Raw genomic sequence first — 24,131 nt, 5'->3', positions numbered from 1 at the left:
AATATTAGATTTTCTCTTGAAAAGTATTAAAGTCTTCCATTTATTCCTGCAAATGAACAGGACTTTTCTCTGCTATTGGTATAATTCTAGTTTCTTCCTAAATATAAAGTGAATCAAAAAATCAAATCAAAATCCTTAAAGTATATGCCTACTTTGGTGGCCCAGAGGCATACTGGGTTTGTCAAAAAAAGATGATTCTACTTGTGGAAAAGGAGTTGAGCATGGGAAGAGCTACAGCAAAGGAGGTGCACAGAGGCCTTGGAAAGAGATGGGAGATGGCCCGCAGCTGGGCAGGTGGATCTCCTCTCTCAGAAGGTATCGGCCATGCTCACCTGTTGCCACAGCTACGCATATGGTTATCGGCCCCGCTGTGCCTCCAGGGAGGGCAGGGGCAAACCTGGTCTCATTCCTTCAGTGAGAATCCATTAGGCACCCACCAAGTGCCAGCCCCGAGCAGGCAGCTTCAAATGATGTGCTGTCCAGTAGTGGAAAGAGACAGACCACAGTCCATTAATACCATCCTGACAAGAGTAAGGATAAAGACTTGGGAATAGAAGCAAAGGAGGAGGTGCCACACCTGGAGACTAGGAAGGCTTCAGAAGTACAGTCACAAACTTCTGGGCTGGGGCTTGGAGCTGGCCGTATGGGTTGGAGTGGGGTAGTTATCCTCACACGGGGAGGCAAGTGGCACATTATGGAGGCTCACTGATCAACCAGGCTGTGGGCAGCGTCATGATCTGCACAGGTTTGCAGAGAGATTACCATGGGCTCAGGGACCCTGGAAGGCCTTAAGGAACAGGTGAGCTCCTAGAACTTGAGATAAGGTCGAGGGAAGATGGTAGGATGGTCAGGCAGGGCAATGAGATCACTGTCAGCAGTGGCTCCTTGGGGTCCTTCCCCGACCCTCCCCGTTTTCTGAGGGCTCTCTGTGGGTGAGGGTTGGAGTAGGCTTTGCTAGGCAGAGGCAGGAGAGGCCATTCCAGCCCTAAAGACTGGATTGGGCAAGACCCCTGCAGCTCATGAGGATGCCCGCCCCCCCTGCCACCTCACAGTGGGGCTGGTCCCTTGGGGAGTCAAAACTCTAGAGCAGCAGAGCCGGGATGGACTCAGAGAGCCCCCCTCTCTATGGGGCAGAAGCCCAGCAAGACAGGGGTGGCAGGTGGGGGCCCAGGTCCCAGTCGTGGTGGTCAAGGTATTTTACCCACATTGGAGAACTGTAGGGGCCTGTTTCAAAGGACATATTTGCTTCTCCCTGAAAAGGAAAGGTGACTGACACCTACTGAACATCTTTAGTAGTTATTGTTGCTATTGTTTAGTCGCTGTCATGTTTGACTCTTTGCGACCCCATGGACTGCAGCCCACCAGGCTCCTCTGTCCATGGGATTTCCCAGGCAGGAATACTGGAGTTGGTTGCCATTTCCTTCTCCAGGAGATCTTCCCAGCCCAGGGACTGAATCCATGTCTTCTGCACTGGCAGGCATACTGCTGAGCCACCAGGGAAGCCAATTTTACATCAAAATAACAATTAAAAAAAAATCTTTTAATCTTGACACTCCAGTATCAAGTTATTATTTGTTTACTATCTTCTGGGTTAGGATGCAAACTCTGAGGTCAGCCACTGTCCTGATCACGGCTGTATCCAGCACCCAGAGCAATGTCCCTGGCACACAATGAATACTCATCAAACACGTGCTGAATGAAAGAAGTTAATTCTTAGTAATTTGCCAAAAGTAAAAAGAAAAAAAAAAATTCAGGGTTGCTAGACTTCGAAGGCTTGCTCTTACCACAGCCCTACAAGCCTTCAGCAAACTGTGGTTTTCAGGCTGCACAGGCTTCTCACGTAATGTCCACCTTGTGGGACCCATACTGCACCTCTGACCTTCTTTTGCCTTCCTAGGTGTCTGTGAAGAACTCCACAATTGAGCAGGGGGTGCAGTGGGGAGGGAGTGAGTCACCAGGATTCATCTCACCTCTAGGAGATCTGAGCCTGTCCTCTGCCAGCTGGTGGTCAAAGCTGGGCTGGCTCTTCATCTGTGGTCCTGCTACTTCCCACCCACCCCAACTGTCTGGACCCAGGCAGCGTTCCAAATGGCAAAGATATGCACAACAGCATGGGTCTGTCCTGCCAGACAGGCGTTGAAGGCCCCCACACATGTGCTGAATGCACACAAAATGGCCTTTGGTTCTGGACCAGAACTGGCTGGGTGCGAAGACTGAGGGGTTGTGGTACGAAGGAGTGGGGTAGGAGGCACAAAGGCTGCCCTCAGATTCCTGAAGGGCTGCTGTGGGGCACAGCGAGGGCACACCGAAGGCAGGGGTTAGGGGAGGCGGAGTTTCCTCATGGTGGTGCTGACATCTCCCAAACAAGTCAATCCTTGACTCTGACCTTGTTGTCTTTCCCCTTCAGGCCATGAGCTGTTCTAGAGCAGGAACTAAATGGGATTCATCTTTGCTAAATGTGGGTTGGTTGATTTGTTTGGTTTTAAGATCCGATTTCAGAGTAGCAGGACAGTCCAGGGCCCTCCTTCCTCTTTCTCCCTAGAGTTCACTTTTCTGGGGCAGTGGGAAGGGGGCTGAGGGACAGCTCCAGTCTGTCCCTCTGTCCCTGAAGCCCATGACCAAAGGGGCAATGCTGAGGTCGATGGGCTACAGGCCCCTCCGAGGGGAGGAGCCCCTGCATCCACCTGTGTAAGGGCTGGGGCAGTTCTAGGGGCCCTCACCTGCCTTTGCAGCCTTGGCTGTCCCTCCTACCTACCTCTCCTCTGTGCAGTTCGGTCAGGGGTGACTTGTGGTTCCCGAATAAGCCAGCATCTCTCCTAACTCCAAATCTTTATCAGTCTCTCCTGTTGTCTGAGACATTCATTTCCTCTCTGGGCCCGCGTCCTCATCCGATGATCCTGTCTACTCCTGAGGTGGTTTTCTCTACGAAAAGCAGCTAGTATCAGGCCCACAGCAGGTGTTCACAGGGGCCAGCACTTGCCTGGAAGGAGAGCTCTCCCACCTCCGTTTCCTCGGACTGGCAAAGCCAGCAGAAAAGCCTGCCACACGAAAGCCCATGGCCAACGGGCAAAGCCCTATTTTAAGTGAGAAGCACATTTCCTGTTCTGGCAACAGAGAGAAGCCCAGTGACTCCTGATGTTCCCACTCCCCAATCAGGATCAAAGGGACAGCCTGGAGCTATCCTTCAGCCCCCTCCCCACTGCCCCAGCAAAGTGAACTCTAGGGAGAAAGAGGAAGGAGGGGCCTGGACTGTCCTGCTACTCTGAAATCGAATCTTAAATCAACCTAGGGTGAACTGTGGCTAATGCTGATCCTGTCAAGAGTGCACAAAGTCCTTCAAAGGGGAAGACGGCCCATATCTTTAAGAGAAACAATTCTAGTTCTCATTGCTGCACCCTTGCCTGCCACCCAGGGTGAGGGGCACAAGACACGGTAGTTTGGGCCCCAGCCCACCAGTAAGCAAGACAGTGGCAGGTTGTGGACCTGCTGGGTCCTGGGAACATGAAAACCTGACCTGATGGGTATCTCCCACTTATCCTCTTAGTCCTTTCTCAAAGCCCAACTTTTGTGAGCACTCCCGTGTACTGGTGAGAGTGAACTGAAGGCTGAAGGAAATGGAGAAGAGCTCTGAGATGAACAAGCCCTGGGAGGAGAGCTGTGACAAAGAGAAAACTGAAGACTCAAGGGGGTCCAAAGGAGTGCTTGAGGATTGGAGATAGGAAGATGGAATTCTGTCCTGGAAAAGCGTGTGGCGGGAGAATTCAATACACTATATACCAGCGAGCCTGAAATCAAGTCCAGGCATAGCTGTAAAACAGACAATTCAAATATGATTTCTGAGGACTTACAAGGGAAAGTAGCAACCCCCAGGAGACGTTAGGAGACCTGGATTGACCAAAGACTAAGACAAGCCGAGACAACCACACCCGCGCTCTGTTGGAGGGCAGTGAGCGCCTTTGTGCGCCAAGTGCCGTACACACATCTCATGCACAAACTCAAATGGTACTGCGTCACTAACGCTGGACTCACTGAGCACTTACTATGTGCCGGCCCTGGGCAGAAGTCTGTACGTGCGTTTGCTCATTTAATCCTCTTAATAACCGCAGTGGCTGGTATTGTCACTGACTCCACTTTATGGATGAAGGAACTAAGGCCCAGGAAGTTAAGTAACTTGCCCAAGTTAACACAATCAAAATATGGAAAAGCCAGTGTTCAAAACTCCAGTATCTCTGACCTCCTAGTCAGTGACCAGGCTCTCCTGCCCGTGTGCGGTATGCTTTACGATATCCATTTTACAGAGGAGAAAAGAGAGGCTGAGAAGGGTTAAATTATTTGCTTCAAGTTGCGCAGTTAAAGAATTCGAAAGCTGAGATTCAAACCCAAGTACTATCTGCTGCCAAAGCCCACGCTGCCTCCAGTGCAGGGGAGAGCCAGCAGGAGGCATTTGGCTGACATTCGCTGCTTTTCAAAGGCACCACCAGAGACCTGTGCTGAAAGAATCCAGCTCCGACCGCAAAGGATTTTAAAGATCAAAGCTGGTATTTTAACGGACTTTGGACAGAACACAAGGCACGAGCCCAGAGGGGAACAGAGGTGATAGAAACCCAGCTCTAAAGAGCCAAGACAGATCTGCAGGCCACAATGGCTTTCTCCTTCAAAAGTTTCAACCAGCTTGTGATCTGGCCAACAGGGGCATTATCTCTTCTTTTGCCTTCTCCTCTCTCAGAAGGAGATAATGCTTACCTGGCCTTGCAATAAGGCTACTGGAATAGTCCAATGAGATAAAAATGTCAAGGTCTTTGAAGCCTGTCAAGTGTCATGTACATGTGAATTACTGTTATTATTCTTAACGTCTATTCCTCTTCTGGTCAGAATTCATCATTTCCACCTACCTTCCCTACAAAGTGCACACAAAATCTAGAGCCATCCTCTGCCTCCTTCCTGCAGATCCAGCACTTGCTATGTTCTGTCCCGAGCTCAAGTCTGTGCTCCGCCTCGGGCTGTGTGTGCAGCTTGGAGACAAGGACTCTGTCTCCCACTCTACATTCCGCACTGAGCCTTTTCCAACCTTAACTGAACTAACGGTACCAGAATCACACCAAAACCATCTTATCTAGTAAGAGGTACTTAGAGTGCTAACAGCTGAGGGTAACATCTGAGCTTTGGTCCCTGACTTCTAAGAACAAGGACTCTGGCTGAGGGGAACTCAAGAGAGATGCTAGAGTTTACTTTCTCCTACACTGGAGCTCACCCTTGTCACTGGCTTTCACTGCTCTGCTTCCCCTCACACCCCTGGAATTCTCTGAGTCTGCCAAGCCTTGGTTTAATAAACATCACTCTCACCCCCTAGGCTCATGAATGTTTTCAAAAGGGACCATCTTCCTGTATCTCCAGCACCTAATACAATCCTGGCACAACCCTTAAAAAATGATAAATGAATGAAAGAATAAATGAACGAATGAACACACAAATAAATCTGTATTTTATAAATTAGAAGATCTTCATGCTTTTCATGTCCTTGGCATTTATTTCTTTGGGAGAAGACAAACAGGCAAGGGCAGGAAAGGAGAAAGAGACTGGCATTTAGTAAACACTTGCAATATGCTGGTTACAGTGATGAATTCTTTACACATGCTTCCCCTTTTAATTCTGACACCGTCACAGAGGCCGGGAGAGAAGGAACCTTCAGAGTTAGTGAGGTTCCTTTCCATCAGAGAGAGCTGCCTCCTATGCTAAGATCATACAAAAGGAAAGCTCTGTTTTACAGAGAGATGTCCTTTGGGGGATTAGGCTGGGGGTCACCCCCATGTCAATGACATTGAAGTACAAGGGCGTGTGGCCAAGGGCCCAGAGAGAGGCTCTCAGAACCAGGTGTCAGGAGACCCTTGGAAATAGACCTGTGACACCTTCTGGGCTTGTTTCCTCATCAATGACATGAGGGCAATAGCCTACATCCTCTCTAAGCTCATTTGCCACTCCTTGACTCCATGTTCTAGAGAATTTTTCTCTGTTAAATATATCTTGCGTTTATTTGTGGAATGAATGAAAGAATGAATAAGTGAGTCATCCAGCGAAGTCTCTGAAACATCTTATACCATCTTGCTGCTGCCCCTCACCTCCACCAGGTGTACCATCACAGGTCCTGGCTGCTACGGGACCTTCTCACCAATCAGAGGTCCTCTTCAGGCTCCTGCTCTCTGCTCCCTCCCGTCTATGGCCTGCAGGATCCCAATGCCTGGAGGAGTCAGCAGTTATTCTTTTTAAAATTGAGCATCCCTAATCTGTGGATGATCTAGCATCCTTGAGATGGGTCCCCTGGCAACATGGAAAGGAGAAAATACTCAAGGGTGGGCCTCTAAGAGCACTGCCTGAGCCAGTCCCCAGGGGGGCGGGGGCAAGGAGGGTGCAGCCCAGGCCACACATCAGCCCCTGACCAGGATGTACTGTTGAGATTCAAGGACGGTCTCTCAGCCCCTTCCTGGCTCTTCTCCGCCTTCTGCTTGGCTTCTGGGAGGTGTGTACTGTACAGGGGCTGCTACAGCAGAGAATGTTTTCCCAGACTCATCCAGAGAGAGTTCCACCTTCAACTGCCAGCCGCTTCCCGGGAACCGCATTCTCTGCATTTCAATTGCATGCTTCCGTGTTTCCCTCCATCACTGTGCCCTCCCCAGCCTACAAGGTCTGAATCTTCTCTGTGTCTCCCCAGGTTGCTAGGCTCAGAAAGCATGTGGTCAATGTGAACTGACTGAATGAAGAAATACGTATACAGCCCCCTTTCTCTCCTATAATATAAGACCTTGAGAGGCAGAGAAGTTGGTAAACCTGTTCAAGGTCATACAACTTTGACTGGTTAGGGAAGATGAGTTAAAAACCAAATCAGACCATGTCTGATGCCCGCTAGGGGTATGGGAAAAGGTGCTTATGGTAATATAGCATCAACAGAATACCAGGTAGGATGCTGTATATCCCTATGCTGTAAGAGGGATGTTATTATTTCCATTTTACAGATGAGAACACCAAGGTTCAGAGACATTGGACTTTGTCTAGGCCCCTTTGCCGACACTGCGCCTCACTCTTCCCACTCACTCACTCCTGCCTGAGTAAGAAAAATGTATTCATCAGGCTCAGATTAGAAGCCAATTTCTTTAGGAAACCTTTCTTCCCCAGTCTCCCAAATTCAGCGGGTGCCCCTCCTCCACTGCCTCACAGCAGAGCTTCTGTCCCTGTGCTGGCACTAACTGAATCAGTAGCTGTCTCTCCCACACCAAACTTTAAAATCCTCAAGGGCAGAGGGCAAGGGCTGTATCTTAAATGTATTGAACTTTACCTGCTGCTAAGTCACTTCAGTTGTGTCCAACTCTTTACGACCCCATGGACTGCTGCCCACCAGGCTCCTCTGTCCATGGGATTCTCCAGGCATGAATACTGGAGTGGGTTTCCATGCCCTGCTCAAGGGGATCTTCCCAATGCAAGGACTGAACCCATGTCTCTTGTGTCTCCTGAATTGGCAGGTGGGTTCTTTACCACTAGTGTCATCTGGGAAGCCCCATTAAGCAAAACGCCTGGCATGCAGTGGAGACCAGTAAATATTTGTGGGAGAAAAGAGGGAAGAAAGCAAGGAAAGAAGGTTCCCAAAGAACTGGGAAGTGGGGAAGTTGGGTTTGAATCCAGGCCTGCCTGGTTCCAAGGACTAGACCAAACCAAACTAGACTACCTCCATGAAAACATACAAACTCCCCTTAGAGTAGACAGCCTTTTATTATACTCTTGGGGATTTATCTTTTGTTAATCAATGGATCTTAAGCTTTCACAGGTCAGTGACAGCTTGATCAGATGTGACTTTTCCGGGACGACCCTGATCCCTGAAGCACAGAGCACCCCATGTGGTGGGTGCTTTATGCATAACTGTGGCTTAAGCTGACTTATGTTCAATCCATTAATCAGAAGGTGACTCAGATCAGAGAAGAGCCAGCCACTGGCCCTCAAGATGGCACAAGGCCTGTGGGGTGGGAGTGCCTAGAATGATCAAGACACTGAACCCCGGTTGGGGCCACGTTTATCTAGGCGTTTTAAGACTAAAGAGGCACGTGAACGTGCACGCATGCGTGCAGGCTCAGCCACTTCGGTCATGTCTGACTCTGTCCACACTATGGACTACAGGCCACCAGGCTCTTCTGTCCATGGGATTTCTCAGGCAAGAATATTGCAGTAGGTTGCCACGTCCTCCTCCAAGGGATTTTCCTGACCCAGGGATTGAACCCATATCTCCTACACTGCAGGCAGATTCTTTACCGCTGAGCCACCGGGGAAGCCCGAAGAGGCATATACTGATAAAAGTGCAGTGCCTTACTGCACTCAAGGGTCAGGAGTGGCTTCTGGAGTTTAAACGAAGTTCGTGATTATATAAGACAGGCAGTTTCCCTGGGAATAAAAATAATGACGTGGAGGAATTTTGTTTTTATGTTTGCTTTGTCCCCCGTCAAGAAGTTTACAAAAGATGTAGTGTACAGAATGCAATGAAAATAAAAATTATTCATCCAAAGACTAGGAAACACTTTTTCTCTCTGAAAATCTCAGTTCTCTCTTGCCCTCCCACTGCCACTCCCAAGATCACACTTTTTTACAGTTAGGTTTTCTCTTTGATAAAAAATTTTAGTAACTTTTTATGTTGCACACCACATGTGACCTTTAGTGTCACTGTGCGCCTCTCAAGGCAGAGTCCGGGAGTGGGGACGTTACTTGCCTAGGAAGTGGGGATGTGGTTTGAGGTGAGCACTGCTTCTGCTTCCCCAAAGGACTCTGGGCAAGTCCCAGCCTCAGTTTCCTTCTCTGTGACAAGGGCATGAAAAGGCCTCTTGGCTGACTCCTTAGGCCACCCTGAAGATCTGAGACACTGCCTTGGGAACATACTCTAGGTAGTAGGAGGGACCTATCAACATAAGTAAGGTAGCACATTTATCTAAACATCAGAAAGGAATGAAGCTCTTATATGTAAATCTACTATCTAGGTAACACAAACCTTCCTTCCTAAGTATAAAATTGTACTGGATTTACCTTTGGGGATGGCACTTGTATTTCTAGACTAGTCTATTCCCTTTTTGAAGCAAAGAACACTGACGCAGGGTTATTAACGACTGTCTTGAAGGAAGGTGGGGGCTATGAATCTGTGTTATCCTGATTTGCTCAACACTGACTGTCCTCTGCTTTTCAGAGTGTTTCTGTCTTTTCCTCTCAGGTAAGCAGTCATTTCTCCCTGCTGGCAAAGTGGTGGCCTTTCAGATTTCCCGATTCCAGCCTCTAAACCATAGTACACGAGAGAGAGAAAGTCAGAGTGAAAATCCCTTAGTCGTGTCTGACTCTATGTAACCCCATGGACTGTACAGCCCGTGGAATTCTCCAGGCCAGAATACTGCAGTGGGTAGCTGTTCCCTTCTCCAGGGGATCTTCCCAACCCAGGGATCGAACCCAGGTCTCCTGCATTGCAAGCGGATTCTTTACCAGCTGAGCCACCAGGGAAGCCCAATTACATGAGAAAATCTAAAACCTAAGTTTATTAAGTTTAGTTGCAGTGTAAGAGCCTATCAAGTTTTTCTATGAGCAAACCAAAGTAGCTTTACATATCTTTTACACTAATCTTCCTAAGGTCATGTGCCTCTCTGCTCAAAAACTCAGTGTTCCTCATTCCAACCAAAACAAACCCAGACACCCCGGCTGGTAAGGGTTTCCAGGCCTTCAGTCACCTGTCCTGACCACACATGCAGTCTCCCTTCTTAGTACACACAATGTTGACTGCTGCCCTCTGCCACCTCTTGGGCCTTAAAAGACTGCCCACCCTTTGAAGCCCACCTCTTTCCTGGAGTCTCCCTCTTCTGAACTCTCCTCTCATCTTATCCACATCTTTCCCATGGCCCTGACCTCTTTCTGACTTAAAGTAACGCAAGTTTTCCTAGAATCATGTCTAACTCACTTCATTATCTTAAAGCCCCCTTGGAGCTGAATGAATGCATACATGGGTGGTGGCAAATACGTTTCCAGCTCTTGCTCTCTGAGGCCCCTCTCCAACTGCTGCCCACTGTGTTCTAGATAGCTAAGGCTGCTGCGTTCCAAAGCTCCTGTCAGATTCACTCTGAGCGGGGAGGGCCTCTCTCTTGGGGGACCTGCTGAGCCTCGTCCCTGCCCTTCCCTCGCCTCAGGGTCTGCCTCTCCCCAGCGCCCTCCGGGGAGAGGAGTCAGCACGCCATGCCCTGCTCCGTGGTGGGTGGCAGGTGGCTGGTGTGGAGGGGGGGCACTCACCACTGCCCAGCCTCAGGAGCAGCACGTCCTGCAGCCTGCGGTTGAGGTCACGGAGCTCCTTCATCTCGGCCACGAGCGCCCCGTACTCCTTGAGCTTCTTGGCCTGCTGCACCAGCTGCCTCCGAGTCCGCTCCAGCTCCTGCTGGAGGTGGCGCATCTCCTCCTGCTGCTGCTGGTAGTTGCGCAGCAGCTCCTCGTACAGAGCCCGGGGCACGCCGGCGTCTTCCAGACTGTCCATGTCCCCCGCGCCCGCTGAGGCCTCCACGAACACCTCCTCCGGGCACGTGCCGGGGCCCAGGCTCAGGCCGTTCTGCTTCTCCAGCCGGGCCACCACTGCCTCGATGCTCTTGTGCGCCACTTCGCTCGGCTTCCGCCCCTCAGGTCTCTGTGTAGGACAACGAGAGTCAGTTCAGGCAAGGGCAGCTGGGGCTGTCTTGGACTGCGGCTCAATATGTCCCCAGACAATCCTAGAATCACAGAACCATAGAACATCAGTGCTTGCAGAAACTCTGTGCACACACTTAAGACAAAGCTCTTTATTTTACACATGGGGAAACAGAGGTCCAGAGTGGGGAAGTGTCTTGCCCAAAGTCACATGGTCAGTGAGCAACAGAGGCAGGACTCTGGCTTCCCAGGCCACCGCTTTCCCATCCCCATCACTCTGCCTCTTGGATGTATCTCATACTGTGACTGCCCTCCCCAACTCCCCAGTCCCCCAGCCCACCCACAGGGCTTGGGCAGTGATCTGCTCACAGTGGGTATTCAAGGAGTATTTGTGGAGAATCCATGAGAAATCAGGCCAAGCCTAGGCATCCCAGGGGGGGTCACTAGTCAAATCTCTACACCAACAAAACATAAAGGCCTCTTCTCCCCACCTCAACCCCCATCCCAAGAAAGGGCATTCCACCAAATAAAGTTTTCCTGAAAAATGCTCCAGTGGGGAAGGATGCTAAGGACTCTAATCTGGAGCAGGAATTGTGTCTTATTTTCTGTTTCTCCACTGCCTACTCAGAACTGGCACCTGGCAGGGGCTTGATAAATGTTTACTTAACTGAAAAGTTCAAAGAATACTAATATTGGAAGGTTCTTTCTGTTTAACTCCATCATTTTACAGGTGAGGAAATCGAGGCTCAGAGAAGAGAAGGACTATACTCAGGGTCACATGCTGAGCTACAGAATCGGACCTGGGACTTAGAGCCCAACTTAGAGCACAAGGCTCCTTCCCCCACCCCTGCCAGTCTCTCCTTGAACTCTGGCCAAGCTAAAGCTCAGCATGAAGTGGATAGAGAGAGGACAGTTTAGTGAGAGGAGAACTAACCAGGACTACCCAGGGGCTGGGGCTTAAGCTGCCTGAGGAAATTCCAGCTCAAGTGGACAAAGCTTCCAAGATGGGGAGTGGAAGCTATGGGACCAATTGAATTCTTCACCCAGGGCAGGAGGGCTAGGGACTCTCCTGACTGGGGGCACTTGTGGGAAGTGCAGACAACCAAAGACACAAGATTCCAGACAACTTAACTATGTCAGGTTGAGCCTGCCTTAACCTCTCAATAAGCTCCTGAAAGTTCTGGAAAAAACAAAAAAGAACCATGACTCTGGGATTAGGTTACATGACAAAATCCTATCCTGTCATCTTATCAACTGGGATAAAGTGCTACTAGTCTAAGTGAATCTATTCATTAAAACTGTACTGATCACTTTAGATACCCAACTTCGGTACTACACTAGGACACCCCAAGGGGAGTGACCATGTCTGTCTGATCTCTGTGACCCCAGGAACCAGCACAGGGCCGGGGCCACAGTGGGGGTGCAATGAATGCATGAACTCAACTCAGCTGAATCTTCTGCACTACGCTTCAGGAATGTCCTTAACCTGAGTCCAAAATCAGACTGTGGTCAAAGCTGAAAGTGTCCCTCTTCTGCCTCCCTTCCGCTGGGGCACCCATTGTGCAGAATAAACATCTGGCTTATTGGACAAGCTATTTAGCAGGCTTCCAAGTAAAGGCTGGAGGAGACCCACTAGGGCTCACACCAAAGGAAATGCAACTCATGCAGAAGTTTTTCTTCTAACCCAGGATCACATTAACCCTTTTGTGTGAGCCTGGCACACCCGCCTCTGCTCATGAGTCTACTCCTGGCTGTAAGGGGGCAACCTGACAGTGGCTGGCCCTGACCTGCTGCCCAAGAACATCCACCTCAGGTTCCTGGAGCCCAGCAGTGACCTCTCTGGAGCTGGAGGCCGGAGGAAATGCCCCTTCCAGGCCCTCAGTGGTGATGACACTGCACAGATGGTCCAAACAGGACCGTGCTCCCTGGAAAGTCAGCCGGCACAGCCAACTCCTATCAGCTGGCCCAAGTCTCTCACCACGTGAACAGATCATGGCCTGTGACACCAGGGGACATTTACATGGGCAGAGGAGGCCAGACTGGAATTCTTCAGCTATCAGAGATCTGAAAAATGCTCCCCCATACTTTCAAAAAGAGGAAAGAGTTTGTTACCTTGATGTGTCTAAGCTGTAAATCTTCTTCCCCATAATCTTTAACCTCCCCATCTTCTTCTACAAGATTGAGAGAAAGTTTGGGGATTTTTATTTTCTTCTGCATCACACTGTTTTCAAGGTCAGATTTGTCTTCTAAAATGCATATCAAAAAAATAAGATTCATTATGGGTCAGAATGCTCAAAATGCCCACAACCTCAAATGCTAGAGAATGACTGAGGCCAGACCAGTTAAAGAGGAAAAGCCAACCACTCCAAGACATGTTCCCTCCTTCGTGCAGGGCTCTTGAGAGCAACAGTGCAGATCAAGCTTGAGGATCAAAGTGAAAGTGAAGTCACTCAGTTGTGTCCGACTCTTTGTGACCCCATGGACCGTAGCCCACCAGGCTCCTCTGTCCATGGGATTTTCCAGGCAAGAATACTGGAGTGGGTTGCCATTCCCTTCTCCAGAGGATCTTCCCGACCCAGGGATCGAACCCAGGTCTCCCGCACTACAGGCAGACGCTTTGCCATCTGAGCCACCAGGAAGTCCTGAGGATCAAGGGTATATGCTAAAAGCATTACCATGCAAAGCATTGAAATAGAACCCAATGAATGTGCTGAGGGGTTTTCCTAAGTATAAGTTAAAGGGTGGCCTTTTATGGAGTTCTAGAATCTTGGAACTGGAATGGCCCTTAGATTGATATGTTTTTAACTTTACTAGCACACAAATTCCTCAACAATCGAGATCTTTTTAAGCCAAAGGACTTCCCAGGAAAACTTGTTGGGTTTCAGCCAGCTCAGGTACTAAAGAGCATGAAGGGATGATGGCTCTTATGAAGATAAAGCCTGGACTGGAGCTGAGGTGGAGCCTCCCCACAGCCCAGACACAGGACAGACTAGTCGAGTTAATATGGTTACAGGAAGAGGAACAAGTAACATTCACTGCCTTTTTACTGATATCAAATCAGGAGACAACAGAGTTTAAGGGGCCTCAGTGACCACGTGGTCCAACTCTCCCATTTTACATGTGAGGATGGAAAGAGTGTGATGAGTGAAAGGAAGAGCCAGGAAGTGGAAAACAGGCCTCTGGCATCTCACCCAGTGCTTACATGTGACAACACCACACACTGACGAGCACTACAAACTACAAAGGGGCTACACAAAGGGATGCTACTTCTCTCTTTCTTACTCTTTAAACTCAACTTCAGATAATCTGAAAGAGAATTCTCAGAGTTCACAAGCACTTAACTATTTCAGAATGTAGTCAAATGCCAAATCTTCCTAAATGGCCTTAGGAACGGAGCCCCAGCTGTTCAAGAGTAGGATTCCAGTATCAGAGAGGCCTCAGTGTGAAACTCAGCTCTTCTGTGATAATGTGAGGAGTGGGGACTGAGGCCCTAGTCGCGTGATCTCAAGTGTGTCCTCTGGGGGTGACAGCAACACCTTACACCCACAGAGCACAGCTCAGACACCAGGCACGCAATGAGCAGGATGTGAAAACTGGCATGGTCAACATGCTCAGAATTGTCTTACTTCCCTAAGCAAAGGTGGATAAAGATACTACAACTAAAAAAAAATGAAAGAATGACTTCAGAAAGGTACAGAGTGGAAGGGAAATGCCGAGGAAAAGAAGACGGTCTTTGTTAACAGTCTCCTGATCAGAGATGAAAATGGCCTTTCCCACTAGTGAAATCCTTGGGTTCTAGTTCTTGTTCTCTTTGTACCTACATTTTATAGATGGGTTAGGAATGAAAGCAATGGCACCCCACTCCAGTACTCTTGCCTGGAAAATCCCATGGACGGAGGAGCCTGGTAGGCTACAGTCCATGGGATCGCTAGAGTCAGACACCACTGAGCGACTTCACTTTCACTTTTCACTTTCCTGCATTGGAGAAGGAAATGGCAACCCACTCCCGTGTTCTTGCCTGGAGAATCCCAGGGACGGGGGAGCCTGGTGGGCTGCCGTCTATGGGGTCGCACAGAGTCGGACACGACTGAAGCGACTTAGCAGTAGCAGTAGGAATGAACAGCAGCAGGGACTGTGGTCTTTCTGAAAGAACAGCAGCTACCCTCCTATTAAACCATTGTTCTTTCTTTCTAAATTAAAAAGCTGTTAAAAGTAAAACTCAGTGAAAGTGCTTCAAATGAAGTTATCCTGAAATGGGATGGGTGGGTGTTTTTGCAAGTGAAGAAACAAAGAAACTGAGAGAGATGCAGGGGATGAGAGGGTGGTATCAGGACTTCTGAATGTGTTGAGGCAAAGCTCCTGGGTTAGTCTTCAGTTTGACAAGTTCAAGGGCAAAAATTTGAGATGTAGCCACCAACCTAGAAATGACAAGCTATGCTCAGCCTCCCTGAGCTGAAACTCTGAAGCTCAGAATCATGTTGGTATGGAGAGAAGCAATCCTTCAGACTCACAAAACTGGGCAATATTTGAACTGAGAGCAGTCCTCAGATCATTTCACTCAACCCTTTCAAGATGGAGATGAGGTTCCAAATGGTAAATCCATGCATCTGTCCACTAAACCAGCAGGCCCAGGGATGCAGGAGGAGTAGGACAGGCAGGGTTCCCATTCTGGACAGTTCATGCTTACACAAGGTCACGGAAATGAGGATCAGAACTTGAACAGCGTGAGAACTCAGACCATGTAGCCAGAGTTCAGCACTTTCCTTCCTATACCTCAGATTAATGTTTACTCAGAATTACACTTGCAGGACCTAGCTGGGGCCTTGGGCCACTGGGAATGAACATTGTTAGGGACACTAGACAAAAACCCACAAAAAAGAAAAACTCCCTGATACGACTGAGAGAAGACCTCAAATACTGAGTTTGAATAAGGGGACAGTAGCTGCTACAGGACCTTGGGGGCAAGGGAGATCAATCACTTTGGCCAGGACAAACCATGGCAGGCTTTGGAGAAGAAGTACCCTTTGAGCTAGACTCCTTACTTACAAGGTGGTCTTGGGTAACTTACTTTACTTCTCTGATCCTGTTTCCTCATCTGTGACCTGAAGTAAATAATTCCTACTCACACTGCCAGGATGCCCTGAAGATGATCAATTCTGTGTGTTAAGAACCTGAGTGAAGTGAATGGCACTTGGACCATCAGCAGTCATAAAAGGACAGTCATTTAGGGATGGCAAGAAGAGGGAAAAGGATAGAAATTAAAAAAAAAAAAAAAAAGTAAAGACTGCAAAAGCATTTAGACTGGAATGGTTACAAAAGATGGTTCAGTTATAGGCAGGAAGAGAGGTAAGAAAGGAAGTTATGGCGGCTGAGCTTGGAGAATAAACGGCCTGGAATGCCAAGGCAAGAAGAACTAAGGTTCAGCCTGCAGGTGCAGGGAAGTCAGACAAGCTGGGTTCCAAGTGCAGATCTGCTAGGCTGTAGGTGTGAGAAGTCAGGCAAGTTGCTGTGTCGGTGAGTATTACCGATCTCTTTCTGTAGAAATGGAGATAGAATATTGGCTTCAGGTGGGATCAAATTAGCTGAGTACATGTGCCTTGAAGGCATCAGAGCCCTGTCCTTAGAGCACATGACAAAGTTCTGCAGAGCCTGCTGATGGCCCAAGGCTGCTGCAGGCTTGCGCCAAGAGGTGGAGACCTGCCCAGCCACCTGGCTTGAGAAAGGTGACACTTGGCAGAGCTCTACTCCCCAGATGATGACAGAAGTCCTGCTCCCATCTCTATGCGCAAAGCTCCATGCTCTTCCATCTAACTGGAATGCCCTCTCCTTTCCTGTCTGAAAAACTCCATTCAACCTCCACTCAGCTCCTTTTTCCTTCTTCAAGGTCCTATTACACCTTGCACATACCTTCTCTGTAGCCTGTTTTCTTACTGTGTTGCAATCATCTGCTTTGAGGTCTACCTTTCCCACTGGAGTGTGAATAACTACACCGCAGGTCCCATATTCTAAGCCTGGTCATACAATATAGGGACTCATCAAAAAATATTGAATGAAAGAATAACAGAAAGAAGCTATTCCAGTAAGCATATGAAAAGATGCTCAAAATCCTCAGTCATTAAGGAAACACAAATCAAAAAGAATACAATCAGATATACTTCATACTCACTAGGATGGCTACAGTTAAAAAAAAAAGAAAAAAGAAAAGAACAGAGGATAAGCATAACAAGTGTTAAGAAAATATGGACAAATTAGAACCCTAATACATTCCTGATAGGAATGTAAAATGGGGCAGCCACTGTGGAAAACAGAATGGCAGTTTCTCACGAGGTTAAAAAGAATAACTGTAGGATCCAGCAAGTCCACTCTTAGGTATATACTCAAGAGAAATGAAAACATGTCCACCAAAAACTCGAGCACAAATGTTCATAGCAACATTATTCATAATAGTCAAAGGGGGGAAACAATCCATTGTCCATCAACTGATGAATGGGAAAAAAATGTGATATATTCATGCAATGGGGTATTACTCAACTGTAAGAAGAATGTATTGATACTTGCTATAACATGAATGAATCTTGAAAACATTACGCTAAGTGAAAGAGGCCAGACACAATGGCCACATAATGTATGATCCCATTTATATGAAATGTCCAGAATAGGTATATTCATAGAGATGGAAAGTAGATTAATGTTTTCCAGGAATGGAGGGGGAAGCGGCAATGAGAAGTGACCACTTAACGGGTAACAGGGATTTCTTTTTGAGTGATGAGAATGTTCCAGAATTAGATAGTGAAGATAATCGCAGAACACTAAACTGTACACATTTTAAAATGGTTAAAATGATGAATTCTATGTTATGTCAGTTATACTTCAATTAAAAGATAGGCTACCACTTTTAGAATGTGTATTACCTACCAGATACCACTATAAGGTTCTTTTCACATACTACTATACTTCCCAACAACCCAGCAATTAAGTACTAGCTGCAGTTTTCCCATGAGAGAAGAGCTGAGACTCAGAGAGGGCCTAAAGCCAAGCAGACAGGAAGGTACAGAGCCAGGGTTGGTCTAGATCTCTTTGCCTCCCAAGCCCACACTCTTTTCTTTCTAAACACATGCCTGAAATACAGTAGAGCCATATTCATAAATGCTGAATGAATGAATGACGACTCTGGATAAAAACATCTAAATCCCTCAGCCTGAAGTTCAAAGCAGAAGACCACTTTAACAGTTGCTCTCCTGACAAGAACCCTGTGGCCTCAGAAAATCCCCAGACAGAAGTAACCATTACCAAGCACAACAGAATGAGGCTGGCCAGACCCCAGGGCTTGAATGGGTCTTTGAAAAGGTAGGATGATCAGTACAGGAAGGTCTGAGTGACAGGAGTGAGTTCCAGAAGGGAGCAGAAGCAGACAGTTTCCCCAGTCACCTGTTCCCTGACCTGGTCCTGACTGCTCCAATGTTTGGCCATGGGGATCCTGAGGCAGCTCTGAGAGCTACCTACCTCCTGGCTCCATGCTAATGCTCATCAGTCTTCTCCCTGAGCTGTGCTCCCTGGATGAGGGCTTCCTGGATGTGCTCCCTGGATGAGGGCTCAAGAAGATCTAAGGCCTCCACTTGTCCTATTCTGGGGTCAGTGGACATTCATTGACCCTTGTTCTGGGTTGAGCACTCTGCTAAGTGGTCTGTGTCTTTCAGATCCTTACAACCCAGGATGTACCAGAATCTCAACCAGAATACAAGGCTTGACTTTCAGAGAGATGCTGGCTCATGTGGGGCAAACCTCACATCTCCAGGTCTCCGTAATCCTCACCCTGAGCTAAAGATGATGCCTCCCATCCATTCTAGTCCACAGATTATAGAACACTCAGTGTCACTGTAAGAAGTGGACGAACTGGTTGGGAGAGGGAGGCCCCGGACTGAATAAAAGCAGCCTAGTCTTGCGAATTAGGTGGTCCTAGTTTGGAACTCTGGTTCTGCTACCTGCTGACTGTGGGAATTCGGGCAAGCTACTTCACCTGTCTGAGCCTCACTTTCATTATTTCTAAGGTTGGGATGATAAACTGTTTTCCAAAATGTGATGCTTATAAAACACCAAGCACTGTGCCTTTCTTGTCCAAGGTATTCAATGAATAGCAGCGATGAGGCTGTTCTGTGGGTTATGTGCTTGGCTTTTATCCTTTGGCACAGAGAACCACTGCAGGCATCCAACACAGATTGAGACACGATGAAGGAGATGTTTTGGGAAGATTAATGTGGCAGTGGCGAGCAAGATGGATGAGGTGTGAGGAGGAGACTGAACACAGGGTGATGAGAAGCTATAACTCTTGACTGGTCACATTAATGAATGTGAACGATAGTGTGGATCATCTAAGACAGCAGGTGGCTTCATGTGGCATTTTAACATGGCTTTGGAGTCTGTGTCTGGCTTTGCATTCCAGGAAACCACGGAAGAAATTAGCAATGGACTCGAAGGGATGAAGAAAACTCTCTATAGTCAACCCACCTTTGCAACTACTTCAAACTTAAGACGCAAGAGTCAGTTTTAGTGTAAACAGAAATATACACGTAGCCTCTGAAGAGACAATCTTCTTTGACTCTGACTTCCTGATTGTTTCGTTTCCAGGGCAAGAAAACCACCAAGGATTTGGGCATCAACTATCTCATCCTCCTTTCCAGCTTCTGTGATGTTAGCTAACCACATTCATCTATTCAACAAATATTGAGTAAGCATCTACTATACACCAGGCCCCATGCCAAATTCTTTACTAACATCAATATATTTAATCCCCATGATGATTCTTTTAAAGCAGAAACTGAGGCTCAAAGTGAGGCAGTTTGCCTAAGACATAAACTACTAAATATCAGAGCTAGAATTTCCAGTCACGTCTGCATGACACTTGGGCCATTTCTATTACCTAATTATCCTATAGGAACAGGAGAAAAGTTACCAAGTTGTTGTAATTTTCTCAACTGAACTAAAAGGCACATATAAAATGACAAGTTTATCAATATAATCTCTCAAGTGCCAGCCTTTTTCCTAAGCCCATGCCTACATCCAGGAAAATGCTGTGATAAATTCCCAAACTCAACTTAGTACAAGTGTGACTCAATACCAACCTCCTGAACTCCAAGCTTATCAAGACCACCAAGTCCTAAATGATCCTCCAAAAGAGCCCCTATTCAAAGCCACAAAATGTGGTAGAAGCTGCTTTTCAAAAATACAGAGAACTTGGTGTCTGTCATTCATCTAAGAGGGAGAAACATCCCATTAAACTTACACTATTGAAAAAAAATGGAGGCATGGTAATAAGCAGATAGTGTTTTAGAGAACAGGCTGGTAGACAGGAATCCCATGCAAGTCTGTCTTCAAAAGTGAAGAGACCCCTGGAGAATTAGAAGTACAATTACAATGGGAAAGGCACTGTCTTGATTTCCATTTTACATAAAACCATGCTGGATAATTAAAAGAATCAAACGTCAGAGTTTAATATGGTGTGGGCTTGTTGGTTATGATGAAATTCTGAAAGGCTAAACAGAAACCATTTCACATAGGCTTTGTTTTGTTTCAAAAAATATCTATATGCCAGTTTAAAGTTCTTCAAATGTATAAAAACCCTGCAAAGTCTATATTTGCTTTATAAACAGACATGCCACAGAAAAAGCATGTATATCTCTCATTCTCTGGCCTCTGTTTCTATATCATCTGAGGCAGACAAAATTACCAAGTTTTTAGGACTGTATCTAATCAAGACAAGAAGAAGATGAGTACCCTGCTGTGGTGAAGCAGAAAGAAATCAAGAGACAAGGGTTTGAGGTATGGCTTTGTAACTCACTCTCCGGGTGACCGGTCACTTCCTTTCAACTCTCTCTTCTGTAAAACAATAGGGACTGGACTAGAAAACCTCAAGATTTCCTTCCAGCTGTGTGATCACTGGACAGCCACAGGGAATTCCACTTCTCTTTCTCTTCTGTGCAGTGTTGGATAAGAGCAGATGATCCCATCCCTCCAGGTGGGCTTGTCTGAAGAAGTGTCCTGATGAGTCGATCCAAAAAGGGAGAGAAGAACTGACCACCAGGTTTTTGGTAGGTCTCCAGGCTCTCACTATCACAGCCTCCCAGGCCTGGGTACAGGGTTAGGGCACCGACAAAACTAGGAACCTTCAACCTGCTGACTCATTTGTCTAGCTACCCTCATGTGCTTTACCAGGCTGTGCCAGGGTAATAAGTGGCCCCACCATAGGGTCACAGGCAGGAAAATCATGGGGTGAGATGGGAAGCCTTTCATGCTAAAGTCAAGCCCCAGGAGGATTTACAACACACACAAGTTAAATTTTAACCCTGTCTGCTCCTTGGTCCTCTAAATCGTTTCTTTCTACCATAAATGGTGGTACCCACACTAAGCAAGCCGTTCTCTCCACAGTGCTTAGCCATCACAGTCCTTATCAATTACCTACATTTAATGAGTACCTACTATGTGCCAGATAACTCCCATGTTACCTTGCTAATAACACAATAATATAGTGGGTAAGTAGCTCATGACTATCTCTGTGTTTGGGCACCTGAAACTCAGAGAAGTGAAGTAATCTCCCTAAGGTCACACAGCTTGGAAGCAGAGTCACAATTGGAACCCAGACTGCCTGATTTCAAAGCCTCTCTTCTTTCAGCTCTCTAATACTTCCTACTTGATACTTAAGGAAGTGACCTGGGAGAGGAGCTCATCTAACCAATTCTCCTATCATAGGGCAGGAGTTCATTCTGGAATGTCCACCTCCCTCGACAGGGAGCTCATTACATGTTGGAAGCAGTGTTTATCTGCTCTTATCATAGTCTTCCCACCAACTCCAATAAATTCCAGTCTCTGGACCTAGGTTTGCTTCTGGGACTCCAAAGAACAGATATGATCCTTCCTCTACTGGGGCAAAACTCAGACATCCAAAACTACCAAAATATCACCCCAAGCGGATTCTGTCTTCTCCTGCTTATATATTATTTAGCTGTCCTATCCTACGTCTCACCAGTGAGCTCAGAGGAAAAAGTGGTTGCTATGTAGTTATAAGAAACAAAAATAGACTTAGATCTAGGATACAAAGACTTCACTCCTCATTTGATTTCTAGAACATCCATCTCTCCTGTTTATCTTTTGATTTTTAGTCCATCTCTGGCTGCTTCTTCCCAGTCATCTTTTGGGGTTCTTCTTCTTTAGCTGTGCCCCCTAAATGCTGGCATTCTAAAGAGTTCTGCACCATTTGCTTCCTCTGAGCCCTCTCTCCCTCTGTGACCCCACCATGCCCATGACTAATGATTTCTACATTGGGATCTTCAGCCCCACTTCAGAGCACTCTCCTAAACCTTGGACCACATGCCTAATCCCTCTCCTAGATTATCTGCCCAGATGTCCCACAGGCCTCAAGATTCATCTTGTTTCAAACTAGACTCATCATCTCCTCTTCTAACCAACTACTCTTCTAGTGGGATCAGAGCCCAGATCACCACATCATCAGCACACACGTCACCACAACCAGGCAGTTCCCAGATCCCATGGCGTCTCCTTCCTTAGTCCATCTCAGATCCATCACAACCACTGCCACCTCAGTATGGGTATCATACTCTCTGACTGCCCTGATCACAGTTCTCCATAAGCTTCATGTATATGGGAAGACCTTAGCGCACTGCCTGGCACCTACAGCAGCCACTAAATGTTTGAGTAGCTTTCTTCTCCTGGGGTAAAACAAGAAGCCCTGTCTCACAAGGATGTAGACAAGAGTATGTATATGGTAATTCCCAGCACTGAACCTGGGGTCTGGTGAGTACTAAATAAATACTTAGTGAATTGGTCTTTGAAGGCAAGAAACAAAGTCTGTTCCTCCTCCTGTGTTTCCCTCCAGTGTAAGACTGACCACCTAGTGTAACTCAAGAGCTGGGGAGCTAACACGAACCAGAGAAAAGTTCTTCAGGGCATGGATGCTTTTCTGGTAAGCATTTTAAAATGAAGAGAACACACATCTTCTCTCTCAAGGGAGCTTATAAGACAAAGCAGGTAGGCACAGTGGAAAGAGAATAAATCTTGGGAGCCAAAGATCTAAATTTGAACTCTACTTTTCTGGTGTGTTTTTAAAAATAAAAACCAGTGTGCTCTTGAATAACAAAAACAACCAAAAAGAAACACTCAAAAGAGCAAGACCTCAGCTTGCATGGGGCAATTTTTTCCTTTCATCCAGTGAACCAGAATTCTGAAGTACTCTGTAGCACTTACTATTTAGTTGCAACAAATATGTGGTTCTTAAACAAATCACATCAGAAGGAACTTTCAATGGTTAACATTTGAGTAGAATCAGCAACAGATGACAATAGGCCAGTTCCAATCTTTGCTCCAATGTACATCAGCAGAACACGTCAAAACTTAAAAGTTTTCACTTGCTTTAAAAAAAAAAAAAAATCCTTTTGTTGGCAGTCTCCCACTGATGACATGCAACAATCTTTGCATATGAAATCGCCCAGTCCCCTGCTTCGCTGCTAACTTTGTAGAAGTTCCAAAGCATTTCTGGAGCAAGAGATCTATTTGGACCGACAATGCCAAGCTGGGACCTGAGCCCTGAATGAGCTAAAATTACCAAAGCAAGAAGAACGTGGCTTTGGAAGCTACTTCCCCCAAGTGTGAGGTTTCTTATAGTCAAGGGAGAGATACAGAATGCTGACTTTTTCCAGATGAACAAAGTTGAATGAAACCTCCAGAACTCACTGCAGGTTTCTATGCTATGCTATGCTAAGTCACTTCAGTCGTGTCCGACTCTGTGCGACCCCATAGACGGCAGCCCACCAGGCTCCCCTGTCCCTGGGATTCTCCAGGCAAGAACACGGGAGTGGGTTGCCATTTCCTTCTCCAATGCATGAAAAGTGAAAAGTGAAAGTGAAGTCGCTCAGTCGTGTCCGACTCTTAGCGACCCCATGGATTGCAGCCTAACAGGCTCCTCTGTCCATGGGATTTTCCAGGCAAGAGTACTGGAGTGGGGTGCCATTGCCTTCTCCCTGCAGGTTTCTGCTCTGAAACAAATTGCTGCTACAGAGTCCTTGTTCTCCCTGCTTCTTCTCCCCAAGCATAGCATATGCCCCTGACTTCCCAAAGTTGGTGAGTTCAACTTGTGCTGATTGGAGTGGACTCTGTGCCGGGCACTGCAGGTGCAGAGAAAAGGAAGGCAGGTCCCTGTCCTGGAGGAGTTCACCGTTTGGTAAGAAGACAGACACAATCATGACTAACCAAAACAGGACACAGAATGCTCAGATAAGCGAGGAACAGCCAAGTCAACAGAGAGCTCCAAGGAAGGAGGGTCTCCCATGGGGACAGAGAGTGGAACAGGGTGCTGCCAACGCATTTATCCATTCCTCCATGACAGCCCTCAGCTCACAGGACTGCAAGCACCCATGTGTCTGCCCTTCCCACTGAAAGTGAGTTCC

At 47.2% G+C, this 24,131-nt stretch overlaps 1 protein-coding gene across 9 annotated transcripts in view; it reads right to left on the bottom strand.

The window, feature by feature from the left end:
- The window catches only part of LOC133244620 (BEN domain-containing protein 5), a 1,484,041-nt gene that overhangs the window by 235,188 nt on the left and 1,224,722 nt on the right, over positions 1–24,131 (bottom strand). For 3 of the 9 annotated variants that reach the window (XM_061412044.1, XM_061412043.1, XM_061412045.1), the window contains 2 exons: positions 12,790–12,923; positions 10,294–10,678 (listed from right to left, as the gene is read on the bottom strand). The exons of 4 other annotated variants lie outside the window; for them this stretch is intronic. In XM_061412044.1, the coding sequence (XP_061268028.1) occupies positions 10,294–10,678; positions 12,790–12,923 (519 nt within the window). Of the gene's footprint in view, positions 1–10,293; positions 10,679–12,789; positions 12,924–20,512; positions 23,433–24,131 lie in introns of those variants that run through there. 2 more of the 9 variants (XM_061412046.1, XM_061412047.1) reach the window with 2 other exon arrangements.

The sequence above is a fragment of the Bos javanicus genome, chromosome 3 (genome assembly GCF_032452875.1).
Source record: "Bos javanicus breed banteng chromosome 3, ARS-OSU_banteng_1.0, whole genome shotgun sequence".
In the NCBI taxonomy this organism is placed as follows: domain Eukaryota; kingdom Metazoa; phylum Chordata; class Mammalia; order Artiodactyla; family Bovidae; genus Bos; species Bos javanicus.
Note: the sequence above shows the minus strand (reverse complement) of the source record. Positions and strands in the feature narration are given on the sequence as shown.